Source organism: Pseudophryne corroboree, chromosome 4 (assembly GCF_028390025.1).
Source record: "Pseudophryne corroboree isolate aPseCor3 chromosome 4, aPseCor3.hap2, whole genome shotgun sequence".
Lineage (NCBI taxonomy): Eukaryota > Metazoa > Chordata > Amphibia > Anura > Myobatrachidae > Pseudophryne > Pseudophryne corroboree.
In genome coordinates, this window is record NC_086447.1 from 271530810 (window position 1) to 271549351 (window position 18542).

General features: G+C 47.6%; 1 protein-coding gene across 1 annotated transcript in view; it reads right to left on the bottom strand.

The window, feature by feature from the left end:
• Positions 1–6110: 6110 nt before the first annotated feature.
• CCNL1 (cyclin L1) overlaps positions 6111–18542 on the bottom strand; it is a 36027-nt gene continuing 23595 nt past the window's right edge. Inside the window, exons 8-11 of the mRNA XM_063916125.1 lie at positions 17004–17145; positions 9780–9879; positions 7188–7271; positions 6111–6550 (exon numbers count right to left, since the gene is read on the bottom strand). Of these exons, the coding sequence (XP_063772195.1) occupies positions 6202–6550; positions 7188–7271; positions 9780–9879; positions 17004–17145 (675 nt within the window). The 3' untranslated portion in view covers positions 6111–6201. The remainder of the gene's footprint in view (positions 6551–7187; positions 7272–9779; positions 9880–17003; positions 17146–18542) is intronic.

Below are 18542 nucleotides of genomic sequence, written 5' to 3' on the forward strand. Positions count from 1 at the left end.
TTGAGATCCCAAGGTGCCACTGGAGGCACAAAAGGAGGCTGAATATGCAGCACTCCTTTAACAAAAGTCTGAACTTCCGGCAGGGAAGCCAGTTCTTTTTGGAAGAAAATCGACAGAGCCGAAATCTGGACCTTAATGGACCCCAATTTGAGGCCCATAGTCACCCCTGACTGTAGGAAGTGCAGGAATCAACCCAGTTGAAATTCCTCCGTTGGGGCCTGCCTGGCCTCACACCAAGCAACATATTTTCGCCATATGCGGTGATAATGTTTTGCGGTCACGTCCTTCCTGGCTTTGATCAGCGTAGGAATGACTTCCTCCGGAATGCCCTTTTCCTTCAGGATCCGGTGTTCAACCACCATGCCGTCAAACGCAGCCGCGGTAAGTCTTGGAACAGACAAGGCCCCTGCTGCAGCAGGTCTTGTCTGAGCGGTAGAGGCCATGGGTCCTCTGAGATCATTTCTTGAAGTTCTGGGTACCAAGCTCTTCTTGGCCAATCCGGAACAATGATTATAGTTCTTACTCTTCTCCTTCTTATTATCCTAAGCACCCTTGGTATGAGAGGAAGAGGAAGAAACACATAAACCGACCGGTACAACCACGGTGTCACTAGAGCGTCCACCGCCATCGCCTGAGGGTCCCTTGACCTGGCGCAATAGTTTTCTAGCTTTTTGTTGAGGCGGGACGCCATCATGTCCACCTGTGGCCATTCCCATCGGTTTGTTTTCAGCCGGAAGACTTCTGGATGAAGTCCCCACTCTCCCGGGTGGAGGTCGTGTCTGCTGAGGAAGTCTGCTTCCCAGTTGTCCACTCCCGGAATAAACACTGCCGACAGTGCTAACACGTGATTTCCCATCGGAGAATCCTCGTGGCTTCTGCCATCGCCATCCTGCTTCTCGTGCCGCCCTGTCGGTTTACATGGGCAACCGCCGTGATGTTGTCTGACTGAATCAGTACTGGCTGACTTTGAAGCATGGGTCTTGCCTGACTTAGGGCATTGTAATTGGCTCTTAGTTCCAGAATATTTATGTGTAGGGACATTTCCTGGCTTGACCATAGTCCCTGGAAATTTTTTCCCTGTGTGACTGCTCCCCAGCCTCGAAGGCTGGCGTCCGTGGTTACCAGGACCTAGTCCTGTATGCCGAATCTGCGGCCCTCCAGAAGATGAGCACTCTGCAGCCACCACAGTAGAGACACCCTGGTCCTTGCAGACAGGGTTATCCTCTGATGCATCTGAAGATGCGATCCGGACCACTTGTCCAACAGATCCCACTGAAAGATCCGTGCATGGAACCTTCCGAACGGAATTGCTTCGTAAGAAGCTACCATCTTTCCCAGAACTCGCGTGCAGTGGTGCACCGACACCTGTTTTCGTCTTAGGAGGTCTCTGACTAGAGATGACAACTCCTTGTCCTTCTCCTCCGGGAGAAACACCCTTTTCTGTTCTGTGTCCAGAACCATCCCCAGGAACAATAGACGTGTTGCAGGAACCAGCTGCAACTTTGGAATATTCAGGATCCAGCCGTGCTGTTGTAGCACCTGCCGAGCAAGTGCTACTCCGATCAACAACTGTTCCTTGGACCTCGCCTTTATCAGGAGATCGTCCAAGTACGGGATAATTATAACTCCCTTTTTTCGCAGGAGTATCATCATCTCGGCCATTACCTTGGTAAACACCCTCGGTGCCGTGGACAGACCAAACGGCAGCGTCTGAAATTGGTAATGACAGTCCTGTACCACAAATCTGAGGTACTCCTGGTGAGGAGAGTAAATGGGGACATGCAGGTAAGCATCCTTGATGTCCAGTGATACCATGTAATCCCCTTCCTCCAGGCTTGAGATAACCGCCCTGAGCGATTCCATCTTGAACTTGAACCGTTTTATATACGTGTTCAAAGATTTTAAATTTAAAATGGGTCTCACCGAACCGTCCGGTTTCGGTACCACAAACATTGTGGAATAGTAACCCCTTCCTTGTTGAAGGAGGGGTACCTTGACTATCACCTGCTGCGAATACAGCTTGTGAATTGCCTCTATCACAGCCTCCCTGTCTGAGGGAGACGTTGGCAAGGCAGATTTTAGGAAACGGCGAGGGGGAGACGTCTCGAATTTCAGCTTGTATCCCTGAGACACTACTTGTAGAATCCAGGGATCCACCTGTGAGCAAGCCCACTGAAGCACTTGAGACGGGCCCCCACCGCACCTGGCTCCGCCAGTGGAGCCCCAGCGTCATGCTGTGGACTTAGCGGAAGCGGGGGAGGACTTTTGTTCCTGGGAACTGGCTGTATTTTGCAGCTTTTTCCCTCTACCTCTGCCTCTGGGCAGAAAGGACGCACCTTTAACCCGCTTGCCTTTATGGAGCCGAAAGGACTGTACCTGATAATACGGTGCTTTCTTTTGCTGTGAGGGGACATGGGGTAAAAATGCTGATTTTCCAGCTGTCGCTGTGGAAACTAGGTCCGAGAGACCATCCCCAAATAACTCCTCACCCTTGTAAGGCAAAACTTCCATGTGCCTTTTAGAATCTGCATCCCCTGTCCACTGCCAGGTCCATAAACCCCTTCTGGCAGAAATGGACAGTGCATTTATTCTAGATGTCAGCCGGCAAATATCCCTCTGTGCATCTCTCATATACAGAACCGCGTCTTTTATATGCTCTATGGTTAGCAATATAGTGTCCCTGTCTAAGGTATCAATATTTTCTGACAGGGAATCTGACCACGCAGCTGCAGCACTGCACATCCATGCTGAAGCAATAGCTGGTCGCAGTATAATGCCCGAGTGTGTATAAACAGACTTCAGGATAGCCTCCTGCTTTCTATCGGCAGGTTCCTTGAGGGCGGCCGTGTCCGGAGACGGCAGTGCCACCTTCTTTGATAGTCGTGTGAGCACTTTATCCACCCTAGGGGGTGTCTCCCAGCGTAACCTGTCCTCTGGCGGGAAAGGGTACGCCATTAGTAACTTTTTATCAGGGGAAGCCCACGCTTCTTCACACACTTCATTTAATTTATCAGATGGGGGGAAAACCACTGGTAGCTTTTTCTCCCCAAACATTATACCCTTTTTTGTGGTACCTGGGGTAACATCAGAAATGCGCAAGACATTTTTCATTGCCGCAATCATAACGGGTGGCTCTATTGGAATGTACAGTAGTCTCCTCGTCGTCGACACTGGAGTCGGTATCCGTGTCGACGTCTGTGTCTGCCATCTGAGGTAGCGGGCGTTTTAGAGCCCCTGATGGCTTTTGAGACGCATGGGCAGGCAAGAGCTGAGAAGCCGGCTGTCCCACATCTGTTATGTCGTCAAATCTCTTATGTAAAGAGTCGACACTGTCACGTAATTCCTTCCACATTACCATCCATTCAGGTGTCGGCCCCGCAGGGGGTGACATCACATTTATCGGCACCTGCTCCGCCTCCACATAAGCCTCCTCATCAAACATGTCGACACAGCCGTACCGACACACCGCACACACACAGGAAATGCTCTGAGGACAGGACCCCACAAAAGCCCTTTGGGGAGACAGAGGGAGAGTATGCCAGCACACACCAGAGCGCTATATAACACAGGGATTAACACTATAACTGAGTGATTTTTCCCCTATAGCTGCTTATATATATGTAATACTGCACCTAAATTTAGTGCCCCCCCTCTCTTTTTAACCCTTTGAGCCTGAAAACTACAGGGGAGAGCCTGGGGAGCTGTCTTCCAGCTGCACTGTGAAGAGAAAATGGCGCCAGTGTGCTGAGGGAGAAGCCCCGCCCCTATTTCAACTGACTTTCTCCCGCTTTTACTGGTTCTCTGGCAGGGGTATTTTTACACCTATATAGCCTTCCTGACTATATATGGTGTAGATTTGCCAGTCAAGGTATATTATATTGCTGCTCAGGGCGCCCCCCTCAGCGCCCTGCACCCATCAGTGACCGGAGTGTGAGGTGTGCATGAGGAGCAATGGCGCACAGCTGCAGTGCTGTGCGCTACCTTGTTGAAGACCGAAGTCTTCTGCCGCCGATTTTCCGGACCAACTTCTTGCTTCTGGCTCTGTAAGGGGGACGGCGGCGCGGCTCCGGACGATCGAGGTCGGGCCCTGTGTTCGATCCCTCTGGAGCTAATGGTGTCCAGTAGCCTAAGAAGCCCAAGCTAGCTGCAAGCAGGTAGGTTCGCTTCTTCTCCCCTTAGTCCCTCGTAGCAGTGAGTCTGTTGCCAGCAGATCTCACTGAAAATAAAAAACCTAAACTATTACTTTCTTTCTAGGAGCTCAGGAGAGCCTCCTAGTGTGCATCCAGCTCGGCCGGGCACAAGATTCTAACTGACGTCTGGAGGAGGGTCATAGGGGGAGGAGCCAGTGCACACCAGGTAGTCCTAAAGCTTTCTTTAGTTGTGCCCAGTCTCCTGCGGAGCCGCTATTCCCCATGGTCCTTACGGAGTCCCAGCATCCACTTAGGACATCAGAGAAATAAAACCCACTGTTAAAAGGTGAACCGGCTCCTGAAGGCACAAAAACAAAACGGACTTGCCTCAGGCTGTGGGCGGGTGGGGAGGGGACCAGAGCATACCGGGATATATAAAGCTTCAACCGTTTGGTGCCCGGTCCTAACCACCACCTACACCGCATTGGATTCTGTAATTCTAAGACTATCAATTTATCAATCACATTATTATAACATTTGCTGGAGCGCTATGAACGACAGTGTTCAGCTATGAGAATTCTATGCAGGTTATGACGACGCTCAAATTAGGTTAGCAGAGAGGTTTAAATGAATTTGGTCAAATTATGAGCATCTAACTTTAACTGGAGGAAACTTTGATTCATGCAAATGCCAGCACGACATGCCCCTGCCACTCACATTGCTTTGAGAAGTGCTCTTGATTAGAGCAAGCTGTGCTTCCTCACTCCCCTATCAGTTGTGCGATGCCTATGTAAATAAAGTGTATCAAGCAGAAAATCTCTTTATTAGTGTACATTATTTAGCAAAAAGATGTTCTGGGAAAAGAAAAAAAGAGATAGAACAGATATAGCTATTATAACGTATATTAATGTGTGTTGCTCCCTGTCCAAGATGATTCCCTCCCTGTATCACAATTTACCTACCACCTCACGAGAAGCCACGCTGGGACAACAATGTTAGTACTACTTATATGCTGGCTATAGATGGTGGTGGGGTGCGCTAGAGGGGTTCACTACGGTATGCCGGTGGTCGGGCTCCCAGCGACCAGCATACCGGCGCCGGGAGCCCGACCGCCGACTTACCGACAGTGTGGCGAGCGCAAATGAGCCCCTTGCGGGCTCGCTGCGCTCGCCAAGCTACGGGCACGGTGGCGCGCTACGCTCGCCACGCTATTTTATTCTCCCTCCAGGGGGGGGTCTTGGACCCCCACGAGGGAGAATAAGTGTCGGTATGCCGGCTGTCGGGATCCCGGCGCTGGTATACTGTGCGCCGGGATCCCGTCAGTCGGCATACTGAAGACCACCCGCGCTAGAGATCTGTAATGCAGAACTACAGTGCAGTGTGTACTGAAAGCCACATGCTAACTGCTGACTATTTAACATGCGACTGTAATTATACCCTGTACTTAAACCTTGAAGGGTAATTATACCCGTCGAAGTCACCATAACACAACCTTTCGGGTAAAAAAATAAATAAAAATGTGCAGGTTATCTTTACCATAAAAGGCGCTCATTATGCATATGATATAAAAGTTAGTCATGTTCTTAGAAGCACACATCTAGTGTGTAACATCATTTTAGGACATACTGTATGAATATTACACGAGTTTCATGATTTCTAGATGAAATACAATACACATTTAAGTTTTCTAATTTATTTGCTAATAAAATTCAGTTTGAACACATGCAGACTAAAACCAATATGAAAGATTTCACAATTCTTTAAATAATTCTTTTTAAATATAACCGTGTCTGCAACCAGTTCATATAAAAAAATAAGATATTTTTACAGCAAATCATTCACAGAAGCTGTTGGTTTAATACAGAACTCTATATCAATGTCTTCTGACCATGGTTTCTTAATAAATGTCATACTGTTCGGGTATAATGTGCAAAAGATATACACTGAAAGAAAACCAAAAATATCAGCAAAATGTCCATATTTGTACTCAAATAGTTTTATTACAAAATCTTCATTACAAAGTCCATAAACAGTGAAAAGATTGATTTTCCCTTGTTGTCTAGGGTAGCATTCAGCGCCTGTGTCTGCCATGTCCAGAATGGCCACTGCCATGATGTTTACTTTTGTGTGACCTTTCAAAAGAACGAGACCTTTCCTGTCTGTCTCTATGATGGCCACGGTCATGCCTGTGCTTCTTGGAGGGATCCCCATGTTCTCTTGATTTGCCTGGTGTGGGAGAACGGGATTTTTTCCTTTTATGACCATGTCTGTTTGACCCCCTCATATCATCCCCATGATGCTTGGGTTTGAAATGTGGAGATCCATGATTATGATGTCTATGCGGACTCTCACTGTGGCTACGAGATCTGCTTCTTGACCTTGAACTGTAGGTTCCGGATCGGCTCCGTCTGTTATTATAACTTAAAAAGAAAAAGAAAAAAAGATGGACCTTTTACATACCATGCATGGATAGTACCAATGTATCTACAGCTGTACTGGACTATAAACAATCTGTTAAGCACAAATTTATTTGTTTCATGAAATAGGCAGTTATTTAGGCTGCTGTACAAAAACTGCTATAACTAATATGGAACCACAGAAAGGCCAAATGAAACATCAGGAAAAAAACATACACTTAAGGGGGGTACTCACGGAGCGATATTCTAAACAATCTGACTAGATTGCTTAGAATTTCAGCATTATTGCGCAGTGTGTACCCCCTACAGCGATGCGCAGCCCCGGGCATCGCTATCGCTGCTGCTAGATTGGCCTGCATGCAGGCCAATCTAGCGGGTCGCTCACTTCACCCGCTGGGTGAAGTGAGCGCACCCCCCATCTCCCACCAGACGCTCAGCACACATCGCGCTGTGCTGAGCTGTGGGAGAGATGTGTGCTGAGCGGTTCGCTCAGCACACATCTCTCCTGCATCGGCCCGTCTATATGGGCCTCTAATATACATCAAAGAATGCAAATCTTTGAAATGGTACAAAAAAAATTATTCTACATGAGCGACACAAAAAACAGCATCTGAAAATCTAGGAAAAATCTCTGACTTACTGTCTTCGTGGAGAGCGGGATCTGGATTTTGTTCTGGATCTTGATCTGCTTCCACTTCGGCTTCTTTTATTTTCTTTTCGCAACCTGCAATAGGTAGAAGTAGTTCATAGAAACAATTTAACAGCAGAAAAAAAAAAAAAAAAGACAATGGTTGGTTTCCCAAGTACGGGGAATATAAAAGTGGTCACTGCCATGAATAAGAAACAATTTAAAGCAAAATTACAAAATACTGCTAGATTACATCATAGTTACAGAAATGTAAACCAGAATAAGGCCCATAGATTGTAAACTTGTGAGCAGGGCCCTCCTACGTCTACGACTGTTTGTTTTTACTCAGTAGTTTTGTCTTCTAATTGTGTCTAGTTGTAAAGCGCAACGGAATTTTCTGCGCTATATAAGAAACTGTTAATAAATAAATAAGGCAATGGTCAGCAGCAGTTACTAGTAATGGCTCAATGTGCAATTTCAAAAGACCAATCACTCTCCCAACTGAAAGTATACTTGGTCAGGATTAGGGCATTAAGGACAAGGTGAAAGAATATACTAACACAAAAAGGTGAGCCAATAGGCCAAAGCCATTTACAGCTGTTTCCTCATACATAACTAATCTTAACATAACATGTGGTATGAGACGCTTAGCGCAAGTGAGCCGCACCAAGTGTCTTTCACGCAAATGTGTGTTGTAGTCGTAATGCGACAAAACTGCACTGGATTACTTTGATACTGGAACTTAGCGTGAAAAACAAAAAAACCATGCCTGCTGCACTGTAGCACTTTGTATACAGATTCAGACCCAGTATTATTACATGTTATTTATAAAGGCGCCACAAATGTTTTGCAGTGACATACATATGGCAGACATTAGACCAATACAGGGTAAACAGAACTTAACATTACAGTAACTGAAAACTAAAAGAGCACAGTTAACAATCAGCACCACAATTCTCAGTACACAATACAACTGAGATGTAAGGAAGCAAAGGAGTAATCGGCGTACTACTAGGGGCTAGCAGATGTTGGAAGAGAAACCGTAATGAGTGAGAAGAGATGTGGGTATAGACCAGGGGTTCTCAAACTCGGTCCTCAGGACCCCACACAGTGCATGTTTTGCAGGTAACCCAGCAGGAGCACAGGTGTATTAATTACTCACTGACACATTTTAAAAGGTCCACAGGTGGAGCGAATTATTTCACTTGCGATTCTGTGAGGAGACCTGCAAAACATGCACCGTGTGGGGTCCTGAGGACCGAGTTTGAGAACCTATGGTATAGACCATAGGTTCCCAAATTCGGCCCTCAAGGCACCCCAACAGTCCAGGTTTTAGGTATTTCCATGGCTCAGCACAGATGGTTAAATCAAATTGACTAAGGTGCTGATTAGTCACCTGTGGCCAAGCATAGATACATTTAAAACCAGGACCGTTGGGTGCCTTGAGGACCGCGTTTGGGAACCTCTGGCATAGACAATCACAGAGTAGGAGAGAGCTGTAATTTAAGTGAAAGAAGAGGGTTGTGAGAACAGAAGCGAAGATGGCCCTGCTCCAAGGAACTCACAATCACACAAATATGCAAGTGACGCATATCAAATCAGTGCAGTCTTTTGTCGCGTTGCGATTAAGGCGCACATTCATGAAAAAAGTCGCTTCGGTCAAGGCGAGTTGCAAGGGACTTGGCACGCAGAGAAGGGACATTTGGCGCGACTGCAGCAAAAGTGTATGAGGACAACTCAGTAGAAGATTTCAAATCACATCATTTTAGCTCTAAAACTGGACAAAATGATGAACTTAAAGGCGTATTAAAAGAATGCACTCCTATTTCCCTTAAAGTTTTAATTAACATTCCACTCGTCCCATTCATGCGCTAGAACACGTTATTCCAATATTGTAACAAAGAACTTGTTTTCTGAAACTAAGTAGGTCCCACAAGACGTGCTCTGCTTATTATAAAGAGTCCAGTTTGGCTCCCTACTGTCATATGCTGCCCCTCACTATAGCATTCTACATGCGTCCCACATGCTACTCAGACAATGCTGGAGAGTTCAGCAATTGAAGCAAGCAGCCTCCCGGCAGTGTTGGAAGAGCCAGAGAGACTTCCCAACATTGGCAGCAGTGTTACAGCATTTAGCAGAATATAATAATGTATGAATGAGCATTATTTGTAACACGTATACATACATGTCAAGAACTCAAAGACATAGCCACAATAATGTAGAAAGCCATAAAAATAAAAAATAAACTAGAGATGAGCGGGTTCAGTTTTACTCGGATCGCAAAACAGCATTGTTGACTGGTTCAAATTGGTTCACGAATGTCAGGTGTTTTGGATAGCCAATAAGAAAAATCCAGATAAAACCGAACTGGTGTTAATTCTGGCGTTACATCGAACCCGCTCATCTCTAAATAAAACCCACAATAGAAAATTTTCTTGCATAGTTTATGAAAGTTATTTAGTGAAAGTAACCAACCTGTCTGGTCATATAAAGATGTGGGCGAACCATGTGGCCCTGAAGGGTAACATTTTGACTACAAATTTCACCTCGTCTTTACATTTGCAGAAAAGCTTCCCAAACACAGGAGAAAGTAAGGCTGCTCACCCATTGTATGGACTCTTCAACGACTGCTTCTCCTCAGCCTCACGTTTGACTTTTGCAGATATTGGAGATTTTTCTTCAGCTTTTATTTCTCTTGGAGATGCTAAAAAGGAAAAGGACAAAAAAAAAATAAGATTTTACTCACCGGTAAATCTATTTCTCGTAGTCCGTAGTTGATGCTGGGTACTCCGTAAGGACCAGGGGGAATAGACGGGCTCCGCAGGAGACTGGGCACTCTAAAGAAAGATTTAGGACTACCTGGTGTGCACTGGCTCCTCCCCCTATGACCCTCCTCCAAGCCTCAGTTAGGACACTGTGCCCGGAAGAGCTGACACAATAAGGAAGGATTTTGAATCCCGGGTAAGACTCATACCAGCCACACCAATCACACCATATAACTCGTGATAGGAACTAGGGAGGCCAATCCCGGGCCGTTTTTTCAATCCCGGGATTCGGGATTGAAAAACGATCAATCCCGGGATTCCAGTAGGGATTAGAGAAAATTGTAGGGAGCAGGGCTGGAGGGAGTGTGTAGGGAGCGGGAGGTAGGGAGTGTGTAGGTAGCGGTGCGGGAGGTAGGGAGGGTGTAGGTAGCGGTGCGGGAGGTAGGGAGGGTGTAGGTAGCGGTGCGGGAGGTAGGGAGGGTGTAGTAGGTAGCGGTGCGGGACTCAGTCAGGACAGAGGGTGTAGGTCGCGGCAGGGAGGGAGGAAGGCTGCACGGAGGGAGATAGGGTGGGTGTAAGTAATAGTACTTACTATTAGACGGGCGGCAACCATTAAAACACTGAACGCGGCGGCATTTCAAATGAAGCGCCGGCCGCCAGCCAACCAGACCTGGCGGACCGGAGGCCAATCAGGGAAGCGGTCGCAGCAGTTGCTCCTGATTGGCTGGCGGCCGGCGCTACATTTGAAGTGCTGCGCGCGTTCTACTTGTTCATGGCTGCTGCCCGCCTAAATGAGTAAGTATTATTACTTACACACCAACCCTCCTGCCGCCGCGCATGCGCAGAATAATCCCGTGAATCCCGGGATTGGATGCTCCAATCCCGGGATTCAAATCCCGGCATTTTTGGGCCCAAATCCCGGGATCCCGCCGATCCCGGGATTGGCCTCCCTAATAGGAACCCCGGTTAACAGTATGATAACAATGGAGCCTCTGAACAGATGGCTCGCAATAACAACCCGATTTTTTTAACAATAACTATTTACAAGTATTGCAGACAATCCGCACTTGGGATGGGCGCCCAGCATCCACTACGGACTACGAGAAATAGATTTACCGGTGAGTAAAATCTTATTTTCTCTGACGTCCTAGTGGATGCTGGGTACTCCGTAAGGACCATGGGGATTATACCAAAGCTCCCAAACGGGCGGGAGAGTGCGGATGACTCTGCAGCACCGAATGAGAGAACTCCAGGTCCTCCTCAGCCAGGGTATCAAATTTATAAAATTTTGCAAACGTGTTTGCCCCTGACCAAGTAGCAGCTCGGCAAAGTTGTAAAGCAGAGACCCCTCGGGCAGCCGCCCAAGATGAGCCCACCTTCTTTGTGGAATGGGCTTTTACAGATTTAGGCTGCGGTAGTCCCACCGCAGAATGCGCCAGCTGAATAGTGCTACAAATCCAGCGCGCGATAGTCTGCTTAGAAGCAGGTGCACCCAGCTTGTTGGGTGCATATAAAATAAACAGCGAGTCAGTTTTCCTGACTCCAGCCGTCCTGGAAATATACATTTTCAGGGCCCTGACTACGTCCAGAAACTTGGAATCCTCCAAGTCCCTAGTAGCCGCAGGCACCACAATAGGTTGGCTCAAGTGAAAAGCGGATACCACCTTCGGGAGAAACTGAGGACGAGTCCTCAACTCTGCCCTATCCATATGGAAAATCAGATAGGGGCTTTTACAGGACAAAGCCGCCAATTCTGACACACATCTGGCCGAAGCCAGAGCCAACAACATAACCACTTTCCACGTGAGATATTTTAAATCCACAGTCTTAAGTGGCTCAAACCAATGTGATTTCAGAAACTCCAAAACAACATTGAGATCCCAAGGTGCCACTGGGGGCACAAAAGGAGGCTGAATATGCAGAACTCCCTTGACAAAAGTCTGAACTTCAGGCAGTGAAGCCAGTTCTTTCTGGAAGAAAATCGACAGGGCCGAGATCTGGACCTTAATGGACCCCAATTTGAGGCCCAACGTCACACCTGCTTGCAGGAAATGCAGGAATCGACCCAGTTGAAATTCCTCCGTTGGGGCCTTCTTGGCCTCACACCAAGCAACATATTTTCGCCAAATACGGTGATAATGTTTTGCGGTGACATCCTTCCTGGCCTTGATCAGGGTAGGGATGACTTCCTCCGGAATGCCTTTTTCCTTTAGGATCCGGCGTTCAACCGCCATGCCGTCAAACGCAGCCGCGGTAAGTCTTGGAACAGACAGGGTCCCTGCTGCAGCAGGTCTTGTCTGAGCGGCAGAGGCCAAGGGTCCTCTGCAAGCATCTCTTGAAGCTCCGGGTACCAAGCTCTTCTTGGCCAATCCGGAGCCACGAGAATAGTTCTCACTCCTCGCTTTCTTATTATTCTCAGTACTTTGGGTATGAGAGGTAGAGGAGGAAACACATAAACCGACTGGTACACCCACGGTGTCACTAGAGCGTCCACAGCGATCGTCTGAGGGTCCCTTGACCTGGCGCAATATCTTTTTAGCTTTTTGTTGAGGCGGGACGCCATCATGTCCACCTGTGGTTTTTCCCAACGGTTTACCAGCATCTGGAAGACTTCTGGATGAAGTCCCCATTCTCCCGGCTGGAGGTCGTGCCTGCTGAGGAAGTCTGCTTCCCAGTTGTCCACTCCCGGAATGAACACTGCTGTCAGTGCTAACACATGATTCTCTGCCCATCGGAGAATCCTTGTGACTTCTGCCATTGCCCTCCTGCTTCTTGTGCCGCCCTGTCTGTTTACATGGGCGACCGCCGTGATGTTGTCTGATTGGATCAGTACCGGCCGGTTCTGAAGCAGGGGTCTTGCTTGGCTAAGGGCATTGTAAATGGCCCTTAGCTCCAGAATATTTATGTGAAGCGAAATCTCCTGATTTGACCACAGTCCTTGGAAATTTCTTCCCTGTGTGACTGCACCCCAGCCCCGAAGGCTGGCATCCGTGGTCACCAGGACCCAGTCCTGTATTCCGAATCTGCGGCCATCTAGTAGATGAGCCCTCTGCAGCCACCACAGCAGCGACACCCTGGTTCTTGCCGACAGGGTTATCCGCTGTTGCATCTGGAGATGGGACCCGGACCATTTGTCCAACAGGTCCCACTGGAAAGTCCTTGCGTGGAACCTTCCGAATGGAATCGCCTCATACGAAGCTACCATTTTTCCCAGGACTCGTGTGCATTGATGTACCGACACCTGTCCCGGTTTTAGGATGTCTCTGACTAAAGATGACAACTCCTCGGCTTTTTCCACTGGAAGAAACACTCTTTTCTGGTCTGTGTCCAGAATCATTCCCAGGAACAGAAGACGTGTCGTCGGGACCAGCTGTGACTTTGGAATATTGAGAATCCAGCCGTGCTGTTGTAGCACTTCCCGAGAAAGCGCTACCCCCACTACCAACTGTTCCTTGGACCTCGCCTTTATCAGGAGATCGTCCAAGTACGGGATAATTAAAACTCCCTTCTTGCGAAGGAGTATCATCATTTCGGCCATTACCTTGGTAAAGACCCTCGGTGCCGTGGACAACCCAAACGGCAGCGCCTGGAACTGATAGTGACAGTCCTGTACCACAAATCTGAGGTACTCCTGGTGAGGAGGGTAAATGGGGACATGGAGGTACGCATCCTTGATGTCCAGGGAGACCATGTAATCCCCCTCGTCCAGGCTCGCAATAACCGCCCTGAACGATTCCATCTTGAACTTGAACCTCTTGATATAAGTGTTCAAGGATTTTAGATTTAAGATGGGTCTCACCGAACCGTCCGGTTTCGGTACCACAAACATTGTGGAATAGTAACCCTTTCCTTGCTGAAGGAGGGGTACTTTGACAATCACTTGCTGTGAATACAGTTTTTGAATAGCCACCAACACCGCCTCCCTGGCGGAGGGAGTTGCCAGTAAGGCAGATTTTAGGAAACGGCGGGGGGGAGACGTCTCGAATTCCAGCTTGTACCCCTGAGATATTACTTGAAAAACCCAGGGATCCACTTGTGAGAAATCCCACTGAGCGCTGAAATTCCTGAGCCGGGCCCCCACCGTCCCCGGGTCCGCCTGAGCAGCCCCAGCGTCATGCTGTGGACTTACCGGACGCGGGGGAGGACTTCTGCTCTTGGGAACTAGCTGTGTGTTGCAGCTTTTTTCCTCTACCTTTGCCTCTTGGCAGAAAGGATGAGCCTCTAGCCCTCTTGCTTTTCTGGGGCCGAAAGGACTGTACCTGATAATACGGTGCTTTCTTTTGCTGTGGGGCAGCCTGTGGCAAAAAGGTCGATTTCCCAGCAGTAGCTGTGGACACGAGGTCCGAAAGACTATCCCCAAACAGTTCCACCCCTTTATAGGGCAAAACTTCCATGTGCCGCTTAGAGTCGGCATCGCCAGACCATTGCCGAGTCCATAACCCCCTTCTGGCGGCAATGGACATAGCGCTTATTCTTGATGCCAGTCGGCAAAAATCCCTCTGTGCATCACGCATGTATAAGACTGCATCTTTTATATGCTCAATCGTCAGCAAAATATTGTCCCTATCCATGGTATCAATATTATCCGACAGGGAATCTGACCACGCAGCAGCAGCACTGCACATCCAAGCTGATGCAATCGCTGGTCGCAATATAATGCCCGTGTGTGTGTAAATAGAAAGCAGGAAGCTACCCTAAAAGCTATCAGCAGGTTCCTTCAGGGTGGCCGTATCCGGAGACGGTAGTGCCACCTTCTTTGATAAGCGTGTCAGCGCCTTATCTACCCTAGGTGTTTCCCAACGTGACCTATCCTCTAGCGGGAAAGGGTACGCTGCCAATAACCGTTTTGAAATTATCAATTTCTTATCGGGGGAAGTCCACGCTTCCTCACACACCTCATTTAATTCCTCAGATGTAGGAAAAACTACAGGTAGTTTTTTCTCACCAAACATAATACCCTTTTTTGTGGTACCTGGGGTATTATCAGAAATGTGCAAAACATTTTTCATTGCCTCAATCATGTAACGGGTGGACCTATTGGAGGGTACACTAGTCTCATCATCGTCGACACTGGAGTCGGTATCCGTGTCGACGTCTGTATCTGTCACCTGAGGTAGCGGGCGTTTTAAAGCCCCTGATGACATTTGAGACGCTGGAACAGGCACAAGCTGTGTAGCCGGCTGTCCTATGTCGTCAAACCTTTTGTGTAAGGAGTTGACACTTTCACGCAATTCCTTCCATAAGTCCAACCACACAGGTGTCGACCCCGCAGGGGGTGACATCACATTCACAGGCATTTGCTCCGCCTCCACATCATTTTCCTCCTCATACATGTCGACACAGCAGTACCGACACACAGCAGACACACAGGGAATGCTTTTACAGAGGACAGGACCCCACAAAGCCCTTTGGGGAGACAGAGGGAGAGTATGCCAGCACACACCAGAGCGCTATATATCACAGGGATATCACCTATAAAAACGTGTTTTCCCCTTATAGCTGCATAATATATTTATACTGCGCCTAATTTGTGCCCCCCCTCTCTTTTTTACCCTTTTCTGTAGTGCAGGACTGCAGGGGAGAGCCAGGGAGCTTCCTTCCAGCGGAACTGTGAGGGAAAAATGGCGCCAGTGTGCTGAGGGAGATGGCTCCGCCCCTTTTTCGGTGGGCTTTCTCCCGCTATTGTAAAAGTTCTGGCAGGGGTTAATAAGCACCCATATAGCCCCTGGGGCTATATATGGTGCCAGTTCGCCAGCCAAGGTGTTAATATTGCTGCTCAGGGCGCCCCCCCCCAGCGCCCTGCACCCATCAGTGACCGCAGTGTGTGGTGTGCATGAGGAGCAATGGCGCACAGCTGCAGTGCTGTGCGCTACCTTGGAGAAGACAGAAGTCTTCAGCCGCCGATTTTCCAGACCTTCTTGCTTCTGGCTCTGTAAGGGGGACGGCGGCGCGGCTCCGGGAACAGACGACGAGGTCGGGTCCTGTGTTCGATCCCTCTGGAGCTAATGGTGTCCAGTAGCCTAAGAAGCCCAAGCTACCACCACTTAGGTAGGTTCGCTTCTTCTCCCCTTAGTCCCTCGATGCAGTGAGCCTGTTGCCAGCAGGTCTCACTGAAAATAAAAAACCTAACATATACTTTCTTCCTAGGAGCTTAGGAGAGAGCCCCTAGTGTGCATCCAGCTCGGCCGGGCACAGAAATTTAACTGAGGCTTTGAGGAGGGTCATAGGGGGAGGAGCCAGTGCACAGCAGGTAGTCCTAAATCTTTCTTTAGAGTGCCCAGTCTCCTGCGGAGCCCGTCTATTCCCCCTGGTCCTTACGGAGTACCCAGCATCCACTAGGACGTCAGAGAAATAAATTGTGTTTTGAATTATCAGGATCTAGATCCTGATCTCTGAATGCGTTGGGGGATACTGGACCTTGGCAACATAGAGCACCCATGCCTGCTGTTTTATTATCCACCCCTCAGGGAGATCCTAGTGACAGAAAGTGTCCTGTGGCATCAGGATATAATGACATGACTTGCTGCAAATCAAGTCATCACGACCCATCCATTGACATTTGGGAGTCCCTAGAAGGTTCAGGAAAGTCTAGAAGCCTCAGCCAGGAATTTGAAGGACTACCTTTAAAACTCCTCCCTTTTTATAAAGCACAGGTTTTACCCACTTCACTTCCTCCTGCAGTGTATCTATGTCATCATATCATAGTTGTAGGTAAACAGCAAATAGTAAGAAGGTGCACACATCCAGTCATGAAATGGAAGTCTGACTAATGGCCTTCCGTTTTACAAACAGTGTGCAGTCAAGAAGAAATGAATTCCTGTGACACCAGGACATTTCCTACATGGCACTTTTTACTTCATGGTTGTGCTTTATGATCAGAGAGAGCAGATAGGATAACATAGTGGACAATTACGGTGTTTAAAGTAGAAAGTCCAAATTTAATCTCAAATAACAATGACATATTGGGAGCTGGTTACACAACTGTTGTATCCTCCTTGGGCAGACATCTGTAAAGTCTCATATATACACACTAAAAAAAAAAAAAATGTACTAGTAAACATACATGGTTTAGATGCTGGAGAGAATCCTCCCATGGTGGAAAGTGCAGGTGTTCCATCAGGATTTAATCCCTTCGCTTTTAGTTTAGCTTCCTGCAGTGTCACTTTTCGCTTCTCCACTTCTTTTTCCAAAAAATCATAGTTTGGCTATAAAAGAATACAATGTATCAATGTACTGTAATCATGGATAAAAAAAAAGAAAAAAAAAAAGTGTTCATTGTGTAGGGTAAAGAGTACACATAGCAAATGCATATAAGGTAGGTTAGATTTGCCAATATTGGGTCTACTCAGAGGTGGGCGTAGTGTTCCGAAAATCGCTAACGGGTGATTTTCAGAACGATGCGCATTGGCCGCATTACACAATCAATCACTATGCAATCACACCCCGGAAGATTAAGATTGTATCTTGATTGACAAGTTGTGGGCAGCGATGTGGCGTTGTTTGGGTGGGTGGGTGGGTGGGGAGGGGTGGACCAAGAAATGCAGGCACGTCGTGGCTGTTTTCAGGGCCGGCCGATGACATCGCCTGCATTTCCCAAGAACGTTGCCTGTGCTGGGCAGCAGCCAGCATGTGATTTTAGTGGTCAGATTTTGCCAAAATAGCAAAATCTGTGACCAACTCTGAATAACCCCCATAGATTGTAAACCACTTCTACACATTTAACACTCTTTGGACTAAAATGTTAATCTCACAACAATGATCTGCCTAATTTATCTATGTGGCAAACATGTACTCTTATTAGAGCTGAATAGAATACACATATATACAGGTACAACACCGATAAACCGGCACACTTCATTCCAACACTGTGCTGGATTATTGGTGGTACATACAACGGCATACCGACAGTTTACCTTACCGTCCCCCCAAACCTCCAGCAGCCCGACTCCCTCCCCTAGCCTAAGACCCCCTGAAGCCGAACTCTCCTCCACCTTAACCTCCCGCAACCTGCCCCCCACCCCACTGCGAATCCTAATTGACCCCTCACACTTTACAGCTATCCCTCCTGATGAAGTCCAGCAGTTGGCAACACACACCAAGGACGATACTCTCACCCTTCTGGTGACTGGGACATTACCTGACAAATTCTGTGTCCTATAAGCTTCAATAGATTTTATCTATTGTACATCCATTTATTGTTTTTTTATGTTTCATTAAATGGTGTCTTGGTATTACATGATTGTGTTTGCTCTCAATTCTCGTTTTATATATACTGTATATTATACAGTATAGGAGTATTCACCTTGAATGAAAGAAAATACCTCCAGCAGAGAATCCCTAAAGAATTTTCAGGGGGTGAAACAGCACTGGGGTGGAATACCACATATTTAATGAGAGGAAGGTCTCACCTGCGCAACTGAAGTGGTTTTAACCACCATATTGGGTACACATTTAATCATTATGGTGTCCTCTGGTGATGGGACAGACGTTTATTTAAATATACTACACAAGGAGGCACCATTTCTCACTTTTTCTACAGATCCATTTTTTGACCGAACTAGGGACATCAGACCGCACAAGTCTTATAGAACAATGTGACTAA